At 37.5% G+C, this 12,238-nt stretch overlaps 1 protein-coding gene across 1 annotated transcript; it reads left to right on the top strand.

The window, feature by feature from the left end:
• The first annotated feature begins 1,366 nt into the window (after positions 1-1,366).
• LOC134745581 (protein lifeguard 1-like) lies at positions 1,367-11,291 on the top strand. Its single transcript, XM_063679655.1, has 6 exons — positions 1,367-1,891; positions 3,690-3,848; positions 5,275-5,381; positions 8,359-8,518; positions 9,912-10,041; positions 11,023-11,291. Exons 1-6 carry the CDS (start codon positions 1,367-1,369, stop codon positions 11,250-11,252), a joined length of 1,311 nt encoding a protein of 436 aa, XP_063535725.1. The 3' UTR covers positions 11,253-11,291.
• The last annotated feature ends 947 nt before the right edge of the window (positions 11,292-12,238 follow it).

Here is a 12,238-nt window from a genome sequence, read left to right as displayed (position 1 = left end):
CCTAACCTATCTTAGGTACCCAGAGGAAAATCCTGAAAAGTTAACGGTTTCAGAATTATGACTAATGATAATATGGCAATCATTACATTATGACTCAATAATTATGTCAAACAAAGCGACCCTAGTTTTTAGCCACCGTGTATAACACTAAACTTTCATTATTTTTACCTTATCCGACATTTCAGCTGGGTTGCACCAGCTTGCACGTCGCTTGCAGGTGAAACGTCGGAGGAGGTAAAAATAATGAAAGTAATTATATCGCTTTAGATCCGTTTTGATTGATGATGATTGATACTAATAAAGAAAAAGAGCAGTTGCTAATAATAGGAGATTTTAACGCAGTGGTGGGTGAAGGTATAGACGGAGAGACAGTTGGCAGGTTCGGGCTCGGAAATCGCAATGGGAGAGGAGAAAAACTGGTACAATTTTGCAAAGAACACGACCTAACAATAACGAATACGTTATACGATCAACCTTATAGAAGACGTTACACATGGAAAATGCCTGGTGACATAGCTAGATACCAGCTAGATTATATATTGCTAAAACGAGAATACAAAAAGTCTGTAACAAAATGTAAAAGCTACCCAGGAGCTGATGTAAGTACAGATCTCAACCTGGTTATGTGCAATCTTAAAGTCAAACCGAAAAGATGCAAGAGAGTAAATAGAAGCAAGAAAATAGATCTCAAAAAGCTAAAATGTGATAATGAAACGAATGTGCAATATAGTAACTTAATAGGAGACAAAATATTAGAGTATAAGGATAAATATATAAGTGACAATTCGATAAATAAAATAGATGAAAGATGGGACGACATAAAGAATATACTAAAGGAGAGTGCCAAAGCCACTGCGAAGAAAGAGAAATTAATCCCTAGGAAAAAATGGCTTACGGCAGACATTATAAGCCTGATGATAGAAAGAAGGACTATAAGAAACAGAACCGATGAAGAAAGTCTACAAAAATATAAGAGAATCATAAATAAAACAACCTTGTTGTGTAGAAAATCAAAAATAGAAGATATGGAAAAAGACTGTGAAATGATTGAAGAACTCATCAAAAAGGGAGAGAATGACAGAGCATACGGGATCATAAGAGAACTACATAGGAACCATAAAACCAAGTCAACAATAATAACAAACGAGAATGGACATTTAATAACGGACAGCAAGGATATTTTGGCAAGATGGATAAGATATGTAGAGGATCTGTACAAAGGGGACGGAATGGAGGAAAATGATATGGAGATTGAAGGGGAAGTGCCTGAAGATGATATGGGACCAGAAATTATTAGAGGAGAATTCGATAGAGCACTAAGAGCAATAAAAGATGGAAAGGCCGCATTGATGAAATCTATATAGAAATGATGAAATATGCTAACAACCCAATCCTAATGGAAGAAGTCTTTAAGCTGGTTTCGAATATGTACTCTAAAGGAAAAGTACCCAAAGACTTTACAACGACGAAAACGGTAATGTTACCAAAGAAAGCAAACACCTTGAAGTGTGAGGAACACAGAACGCTTAGTTTAGTATCACAAGCTTTAAAAATCCTACTAAAGATAATACAGTATCGCATAAGAGATAAGATTGAGAGCAACCTAGGAAACGACCAGTACGGATTCAGGAGGCATAAGAGTACTAGAGAAGCAATACTGGCATTGAGACTGACCTTAGACTGCCGTTTAGATATAGGCCATAATACAAGTGTAGCTTTTATAGACCTGGAAAAGGCTTTTGACAAGGTGGATTGGAAGCTGATGATGGGCAGACTTAAAGAAATAGGATTAGACTACAGAGACCGAAAGATAATATATGAACTATACAGACAACAAGAAACGATTATAGAAGTAGGGAAGGAAAAGGGAATGGCTAAAATAAAACAGGGGGTAAGACAGGGGTGCTCATTATCGCCACTCATATTTAACGTATTTATTGAAGCTGCAATCCTGAAGGTTTTGGAATCGGAAAAAGAACAGGGCATTAAAATAAATGGAGAGAGAGTAGTATTTGTTAGGTTTGCTGATGATATTGCAGCCTTAGCCAATAACAACAGAGAATAAGAGAAGTTGGTCAATACAATGGATAAAATATTTCGAGAATTTGGACTACAAATTAATAGCAATAAAACTAAATTTATGGAAGTGTCTAAGAATAGTGATATAAAGAGCGAGCTAAAAATAAGAGGAAGAAATATAGAACAAGTCAAGAACTTCAAATATCTGGGAAGTATCATAACAGAAAACTCAAGATGTACTCCAGATATAAAAGCAAGAATTGCGATGGCTAAACAGACATTCTATAAGAAGAAAAACCTATTTAAATCACGTATATCCTTAAACATAAGAAAGAGATTTATGAAAACATATATATGGTCCATCGCACTATACGCATGTGAGACATGGACGCTAAATAAGAGAGACGAAGGATATATACAGGCATTTGAAATGTGGTGTTGGCGAAGGATGGAGGGAATAAGTTGGACGGAAAAAGTTACCAATGAAGACGTCCTAAAAAGAGTGAAGGAAAAGAGATGTATAATGACCATTATTAAGAATAGGAGAGGAAAAATGATCGGCCACCTGATACGACACGACCAATTCATCAGGAACATCATAGAAGGGAAAATAAACGGAAGGAGAGGTAGGGGAAGGCCAAGAAAAAGTTATATGAGCCAAGTAAAGGAGCATGCAGGGGCCGTGTCATACCAGGATACTAAGGGGCTGGCTTCGGATCGACCAAGGTGGAGACAACTCCATCACGCTGCACCGACAAGAGCCCACAGCTCTTAAATTGAATGAATGAATGAGACCCGTTTTAATAACAACTTTTTTTATTGTCTTCGGTTACCGCGATAGTTACTCATGAAATAAAACTATGAAAACGGATTATATCGCGTATATTGAATTTATAATACATCCCGACGTTTCGAACTCTTTACAGCGTTCGTGGTCAACGGGTGACACGAACCACGAACCGTTGACCACGAACGCTGTAAAGAGTTCGAAACGTCGGGATGTATTATAAATTCAATATACGCGATATAATCCGTTTTCATAGTTTTATTTCATGAACAACTTTTTTTGTTTTATTAATAAAAAAAAATCTTTATTTACTTGAAACCTAATAAAGCCTTACACTAAATTACAAAATAAAACTTACATTAGGTTTGTAACAGTTTAATTAGGATTGAGCTTCTGTTTCCTGAACTAGAACAAAGCCTGTGACTCAGGATCCAGTGATTACTCCGAGGAAAGTGGTACAGGTTGTTTTGTGAACTAAGTATTTACTTAAAGCTTAAAGGAAAAGAAGAAGTAAAAAAATAAAATAATAATACTAAGATTGAAAGGGTAAATGTAAAAAATCTAAAAGTTATATAAAGAAAAACGGCTGACGCGTGTGTGTGTGTGTGTGTGTGTGTTTGAATTTGTTATTTAAGGTAAAATATAAATGCCCTTACCGGATTAGAACCCAGCGGGCTTAGCACGGTAGCATTTTTTTCACCTGTCACGTTCTAACAAGTATGTAAGTGCGGAAGTGACAGGTGATAAAAATGCTACCGTGCTAAGCCCGCAGGACCATCGACTTCACAGGCCCACTTGGCTAGACCGGTCGTCACCGTATATACCTATATATTGTAAAGTTTGTACCTATATTTAACTCAATAATAGTGTGTTTGTTTCTAAGTTTCCCAGTACCCAGGACCCGGACGATGCGACTCAAGTTTCGTCACCAGTTACGACGCAATGTTCTTACCATTCGACACGAGTCCAAGGCGACCAGTCGCAAGAAAAAAATGAGAATGAATTCAGTACTGCGGAGATACGCAAAACATTCGTGAAAAAGGTAAGAATTGGGGTGACTTTTAGTTTGGAGACGGGGTAATTTCAAATTACCAAAATCTTTTTTACGACGACCGCCCGGAATGGTTCTCTTTACTCTTTTAAATCAGTGAGAAAGTTTGCATTTTATCCTTTAGGTAGAGTGCAAAATAATTTGACACAAAATGTATTATATTATGCCCTAATAACACTCAAGATTCCACTCCCGCTATGCTCGTGTTTCACTTCAATTTTGGAAGCTCTTAATATTAGAATACAATCACTTATTCTGTGATATTACCTCAAGCTTTTCTACCTTGCTAAACAACTAATTACTTACCTATTAAGAACTAAGCTTTTGGTCATCAAATTGGTTATAATTACGTACCTATTAAGGCCGTTCCATCGGTTTGCCGCTGTCTTTGTCACATTTTGCAAGAAAGAACGGGAAAGAACATACGCGCCAAGTGTCAATTTTGATCGAATTTTGTCGGTTTTTATTTATTTTAAAAACGTTACCTTACAATATGAAATTCTAAAGCTATGAAATTACTATTTATGTCAAGATTGTTTTTTCTTCTTTTTTTTGTTTATAGTATCACATAATAAATTACCGAGTAAAGTAGGATTAAAAGTCCGAGTTAGAGGTTACTTTGGGAATTAATTGTATCGAGCGAAGTGTCATTTTTTTTTTTTTTTTTATACCACGTCGGTGGCAATCAAGCATACGGCCCGCCTGATGGTAAGCAGTTACCGTAGCCTATGAACGCCTGCAACACCAGAGATATTACACGCGCGTTGCCGACCCTTTAAAAACCTGTACACTCCTTTTTTGAAGAACCCCATACTGTAGCCCCTCGGGAAAACCTCGGCAGGGAGCTCATTCCACAGCCGAAGCGTACGCGGGAGGAAATTCCTCTTAAACCGCACAGTACGCGACCATTTAGGTGCTAGGGTGTGAGGATGAACACCCTGCCGATGGCGAGCGGTGCGGTGATAGAAAGCGGCCGTTGGCATCATGTCAAACAATTCTTCAGAGCACAGCCCATTGTACAAGCGGTAGAACACACACAAGGAGGCGAAGTCTCTCCTTAGACTTAAAGGTTCGATACCGCTTGTGAGTTTGGGATCGTCGACGATTCGTACAGCGCGCCTTTGGACTGATAATTCGTGTATCGGAAGCTATGTTGTTAAAGAAAATATAGTCAAGAACTACATATATTTTTATTATGCAAGAAAGATCTAGAAGTCAAACCAAGAAAAGTCTGCAACGATTTTTATAACACAAAATTATGACGTATAAATAACACTTGCACTGCGTATGCTATCAAAATCAATACAGACTTTACTTTAAATAATTTCACGGTTTAGACTCACTTGTTTTAGTCACTCGCGCGACATGTTCAGACTTTACTTGGTCTGTTAACTCTATAAAATACATGTTTTTTCAGGTGTACGCAACTTTGACGGTTCAACTGATGGTGGTTTTGGGCTTCATTTTGTTCTTTTCCTTTCACCAGCCCACGAAGCACTGGGTACAAAACAATACTTACATTCTGTAAGTACCTACATATAAGAAGAATTTTATAGTAAAGTTTGACATAAAATGATTCCCAGAGTATTATTTTATTGACATTTGTATTTTTGATTTTTAATTTATTTAATAATAATTTTTTTATTTAATAATTTTTAATCAGGCAACAAGGCCCACACTACAAATACCTTACAGACTAACATATATATGCATTTTATAAATTTAAAAACTAAACACTATCTAACAACAGTAATATCGCAACAGTAATATATATATATTATTACAATAACTTAAATTAAACTAAAACTACTACTACTACTAATGGTTTTTTATTTTTGACATTTGTATATATTACTATATTTTATTTTTTAAATGTGTGATTTTGTTATTTAATTTAGGGTGTTGTGTATTTTTAATTTTATTTGTATTGTAATTTTTGACATGTGTTTTTGACATTAAAGATTGATTGATTGATTGATTTGGATGGTATAGAAAGGATACCAATCTCTTATGGCAGAATGGTTGCAAAAGTGACCGCTTTAAGCTTTAAATAATAGTTCCTAATCTGTCCGGTGGCGCTAGTTAGGCTCTGGGACATGAGTATAACATGAATTATATAAGGCAACAAATAACCCGACCAAATTACGTAGGTTGTTTTTGGTAGTATTTCGGTGTATGGTGGCGCCGCCTAATTACTGTTTTTTGATGGACATTTTTCATACATAGAGATTTGGCTCCTTTATATAGTCTCGATGGATTGATTGATAACTCGTAGTTTAACACATTGAGTACCGGGAACGTTCTCTGTCCGTAGTGCTTTTCCTCTACAAAGCGGGAAAACGCTGAGATCGACTACGAACACCTTACACACACCCTTAAGGCCACCCTCAGTGTCTTTTAAGCGTCGGCGTCTAATCAGCGCTATGGAAAATGGCGTCGCTGCGCAGTTGCTAGTCATAAAGTTGACTATCTTAGTCAACATGACGACGCCCGGAAAACGCTAGTGTGGTGTGGCCCTTAGGGAATTAATTTCAGAATAAAAAGAAGTGTCCTAATCCGTTCAGGCACTTGCAGCTTTGGTGTGATATAATAGCTTATTATCATCTTCCTCGCGTTATCCTGGCATTTTGCCACGGCTCATGGGAGCCTGGGGTCCGCTTGACAACTAATCCTAAGAATTGACGTAGGCACTAGTTTTTACGAAAGCGATTGCCATCTGACCTTCTAACCCAAAGGGGGAAAAACTAGGCCTTGTTAGGATTAGTCCGGTTTCCTCACGATGTTTTCCTTCACCGAAAAGCGACTGGTATAAATATCAAATGATATTTCGTACATAAGTTCCGAAAAACTCATTGGTACGAGCCGGGGGTTTGAACCTGCGACCTCCGGATTGAAAGTCGCTCGCTCTTAGCGCTAGGCCACCAGCGCTTCTATTACCGCTAGGCCACCAGCCTATATAATAGCTTATTATGTACTGAAATAAATAACCCACAAATTAAATTATTTTCATAGAAAATAATTTAATTTGTTCTTAGAGCTTATTATGTATTTAATTCGAATATAACATTGCCAGGCGTTTTATTGGGGGAAAAGTAGTGCCAGGTGACCACTGTCACACCCACCGTTGAACAGCTAATGGCACACTAACTAGAGAGATTTCGTTGCTCTATAAATTGCAAACCTACTTCCGTAGCTAGCTCTTAGACTAATATCAGAATCTAAATCGGGCTCTCTGGTGCCTAGCTAAGATGCCAATCGTTTGCGCTACGACAACTAATCTCTATCTGTCTCTCTATCGCACTAATATGTAAGAGTAATAGAGAGAACACAAAGCGTTTTGTTTTCGTCGATTGGCTAGGCCCTCAGGCCTCTTATTTTCGCTGTACGATATACCTATCTTCTTATTCTAAAAGTCAGTTGCACCATCCGCACTTGACAGACTGATCAACGTCACTCGGCGCGCCGCGGCGGTTTACTATGAAACTTTCCATACACTAAAATTTGGTTCCCTGAGCCAGAAGGCGAAAAATCTCCTTATATGATCATGTTTTCTAAGAGGCGTTGACATTCGTAGACGTGGAAAAATATATGTAGTTCTTGACTATATTATCTTTAATAACATAGCTTCCGATATGCGAATTATGACACTTCGCTCGATACAATTAATTCCCAAAGTAACCTCTAACTCGGACTTTTAATCAAACTTTACTCGGTTATTTATTATGTGATACTATAAACAAAAAAAGAAGAAAAAACAATCTTAACTTAAATAGTAATTTCATAGCTTTCGAATTTCGATATTGTAAGGTAACGTTTTTAAAATAAATCAATCAATTTTTCAGGTAGTATGGCTCCATCGATACTGTCGATGATTTCGCCAACGTCAAAGTGGGATCCACGTGGGATCGAATTAATATTTCTTGATTAAAACATATCGGCCATCGGCCATAGCCAGTGTACGGTAAACAATAAAATTATGGGCCTCTAGAGCTCTAGCCAGACACGGTTAGAGGTAGAAATACCAAATGCTCTTAGAGCACGACGTTGTTCGGTGGTTGTTGTAGTTGTCTCGTAAAACCGATAGCTGGATTTTACGAGAAGCACGTGGACTACCGGCCGTTGACTCCAAAATGGTGGTTAAACACGCTTTGAGATGAATTCTCCATTCACTGCACCTACCACATTAGATTACTGTATAATAAAGCTGTCGATATTACACATTAAACAATATTTATAAGCAAAAAACAAAGGAATTAATCACGAGGCTACTATCAAGATGGCGTTCGAACCGGAAGTCCTTAAAATAAATAAAAATCGAAAATTCGATCAAAATTGTCACTTGGCGCGCATGACCTTTCTCGTTCTTTCTTGCCAAATGTGACAGTGACAGCGGAAAACCGATGGAACGGCCTTAACTATGACAAACAGTTTGGTGCAACGGACCCTAAGTTAAACTACCGCTTGTTCCGACTGTTTAACATGTGTCTCGTTATGGTTGTAGATACATATCCCTAGCCGTGGCGTTCGTGAGTATCGTCCTTTTGGCGTTATTCATGGACTTTCGACGCAAGGCGCCATGGAACTATGTGCTTCTAGGCGCCTACACCGTGGCAGAGGGTGTTATTCTGGGAGTGCTGGCTAGTTGCTATGCGCGTAATGCGGTAATTATTTCCATCACCTAAAATTAACTCTTTTAGGTTAGAAACAACATAACTTTTGACCCAGTTTTTGTATTTTTTTCTGAACCAGAATCATTAGGACAATTGAGCTCAGAGGAGGCTTGAACCTTAGCCATTTTTTGGCGCTTTAAAGGTTTAATAATTTTTTCTCATTTATTCGTAGAATCATATACAAACCATTGACGTATTATATCTAAGGACGGGCCTTACGGGCAATCATGGGCAATAAGAATGGGGCCAGTACATTGGTGTGCCACAGCTCTACAACGCGATTGGTTCATGAGTTCGCATCACACGCGCGATTGGCTCGAATTCGTGAGGCACGCCGCTGAACTAGCACCATTCTTAGTGCCCGTAAGGCCCGTCCACAGATATACGTCAATGATACATTTTCTGCGCTAGACAGACTAACTTCCAATTTTAATAGAAGTTTAAGAGTCACATGAGCCCGCCACCAAAAAGCCCCTCCAATACAATTGATCTTACGCTCTCATTTTAAAAAAACATGCATAAATTACATAAAACAGCATGAAAGTTCAGTAACATACCTACTCGTATATCTACGTATAGTTTTCGTTGCTAAAAATTGCTATAGGTACAATGTAAATATAGCAACTAGAAATGTTACATACAAAACTTGTACAGTCGCCATCAGATATATCGGAGCGGTCAAGGTGCTCACAAATATCTGAACACGCACTAACGCCTTGACAATAGAGGCGTGTTCAGATATTTTGTGAACACCTTGGCCGCCCCGATATATCTGATGGCGACTGTAGGTACCTAATACTCGCTCCGTTTGCTTTGTATAGGTAGCATTTTTAGCAACGTAAACTAGTAAGTGCCAGACATAGATATAATCATAATCATAATCATTTATTTGCACATAAAAAGGTGTGTTACGTAAATTTTCATGAAAAATTTAATTAAAAATAAATTAAATTAAATTTATTTAAGACCAACAAAGGATCAATTTGGTTAGTAACACATTTTAATCTTACAACTAATGTTAGTAGGTACACACACAAACTTATTAACTATCTACATATTTACATATCTATTTACTTAAAGCACATGTGTGTGTGTGTGTGTGTGTGTGTGTGTGTGTGTGTGGTGTTAATGTTATTACAGAATGTCGTTACAAAAACGAGAACGTAAGTACAGTCGCCATCAGATATATCGGAGCGGTTGAGGTGCTCATAAATATCTGAGCACGCACTCTAACGCCTTAACAATAGAGGCGTGTTCAGATATTTGTGAACGCATGGCCGATTCTTCGATTGTAAGGTAGCGGCTAGGTTCGTCAAGCGACTCTACCTCTGTCTATGTAAAATCTGATTTTATCCACCGCAATCAGTGTCTTTTTCCCTTCTAGGTGCTGACGGCAGTCGCCATTACAGCAATCATAACTCTGGCTTTAACGGTATTTGCGCTAAAATCTAAATATGACTTCACCACGTGGGGAACATTCTTGATATGCTTCTCAATACCCATCTTAATTCTTGGTAAGTTTAACATATTACTTAGGTACCTTACTTACCTACCGACTTCTATATATCTATGTATTATGTAAATCACAGAAGTAAGGATAATAAGTTGCTAAGTATTATTTGCATTCCTTCATTGGAAAAAAGTTACCAAAGAAGGTAGCATTCGATGCTATTCAATGTATTGTGTAAATCACAAAAGGAATGCCAAAAATACTAATGCTAAAAACATTGTATGCAATCCTTCATTGGACAAAAAGGCAATCGCTTTTCATTATCGTTGGTAATTGGTATGTTCGGTAGTATTAAGTCTTTTATGGATATATAAGCTGAAATAAAAGCTTTTTAATTTTATATATAATATATATTTATATTTGTTTTAAAAATGAAAGTTAATTATATACAATACATAGTTCATGATTAGCAACGCAGGCTTCGTCAAGTGCTTACAACAATAAATCAGCTACAGGCTTCGTCACCTACTAACAAATGATATAATCCGCAACAGGCTTAATTTTTTTTTAATTTTATTATAATTTAATTTAATTTTAATTATCGCTCGCGCTGAGTCAAGTTGGTGTGCAGTCTTTGTCGGTCCACAATCGCGTGGACTAGATGTACCTTGAAATTGATAGAAACATGTTATGTCGGCGCTGTACACACTCATCGAGAGCCTCTCGCCGAGTCTCGGCACCGCTCCGATCCAATCTGAGAAGAGCGAGACGAGACAAGAAACAGCGAGACGAGAAGGGAGCAGCATGTACACACTCTTTCTCGGCCTGTCTCGGGGTTTCTCGACGTGTGTACAGCCCAATATTAAGCTATAGTTTGTCGAAGGACTGTCTCATTTCAAACATAGACAGAGATAATCATACTATCTTTGTCTTACACTAGCACCAAAAAAAAAGGATTACAATAGCTTTTTTGGTTCTTATTTACTGCCAATTTGGTTTGAATAACTTTAAAATGTAACTGATCCACGTTTCGCATTCATTTCAGGAATCATCTGCATATTCGTCCGCAACAACATTATCTACTACGTTTACTCCGCCGTCACATGTGTCATGTTTTCTATGTACCTCGTGTACGACACGCAACTCATGTTAATGGGCAAGCATAAGTACACTGTAGGTCCGGATGATTATGTGTTCGCGACGCTGAACTTGTACGTAGATATTGTCAATATTTTCATGATAGTGCTGGACTTTTTGTTTAAATCGAAGAAGTAGTCAGCATCATTAGGTTATGCTGCTTCGGTGTGTGCGCTAAACAGACTATGCATACGCTGGACCGGAGCTGCGTGCGGAACCGCATCCAACGTGAAGACAGCCTTACTCGTAGAGTGAATTAAAATTTGATGAGATATATAAAGTTTTCTCCTTTTTTACATGCTTTTATTTAACTTGAAATGTACCTAAGTATGCATCCTGTTTGTACGGGTCGAATCTTGCAAGTTATACCCACATCCCGACTTCCAATGAAGCTGACAATTTTCATACATATGCAAGTCGGGTGACAATGCAATATTATGGTACCATTGAGGTGATCTGATGATGGAGACAGGAGGTGGCCATAGGAACTCTGTGATAAAATAACGCAACCTAATTGTTTGGGGTTTTTAGAACTATCTCGATGATAACCTATTAGTTGTCTGTGGAAAAAAGAGTAGGTATAGTCAGCCATAAAGCTTGTACCAAAGATATAACTCCGTAATAGATGGATACAGTCTAAGGAAAAAACGTGCCTCGAAAATCAAGAAAATTTGATTCTCGATCAGAGGGCGCTACTAGCCTTGGCCTTCTGTCGTATAGATAGCGTTGACGGTTTCGTTTGTTATTTAACAATTTTAACGCATATCAGTGAAAGAACATGGGTCAAAATCATAAAAATAATTAATGCAAATAAAAATAAAAACATTTTTCCATATTTAAATACATTTTATCGTATTTTTATAAATCTTCATTTTTAGTTTTAAAGTGTGTCGATAGATGGCAGTGAATTTACTGTGGTTACAAAATCTACTATGACAGTAGTACCGCTCTATTTGCTTCTACCTACCAAAAGTTAATTTTTTGCCAAAAACTTACTAGAAACAGTATTTATTAACATCACTTGAAAACATGTAAGTAGCATATCATAACACCATGTTTTTGACACTCGCCAGGATTTGAAAAAACACCTGTTTTTTCATACAATCTAGGATTAAAATGGAATA

This window comes from Cydia strobilella, chromosome 11 (genome assembly GCF_947568885.1).
Source record: "Cydia strobilella chromosome 11, ilCydStro3.1, whole genome shotgun sequence".
Classification (NCBI taxonomy): Eukaryota; Metazoa; Arthropoda; class Insecta; order Lepidoptera; family Tortricidae; genus Cydia; species Cydia strobilella.
The sequence above is the reverse complement of the archived record's forward strand: the minus strand, read 5'-3'. Positions and strand labels throughout refer to the sequence as shown.

Coding starts and splice junctions, on each gene's coding strand:
- LOC134745581 (XM_063679655.1), top strand. CDS start 1,367: ATGATGAAATATGCTAACAACCCAATCCTAATGGAAGAAGTCTTTAAG. Junction 3,849..5,274: donor GCAAAACATTCGTGAAAAAG/GTAAGAATTGGG, acceptor ATGTTTTTTCAG/GTGTACGCAACTTTGACGGT. Junction 8,519..9,911: donor GTTGCTATGCGCGTAATGCG/GTAATTATTTCC, acceptor TTTCCCTTCTAG/GTGCTGACGGCAGTCGCCAT.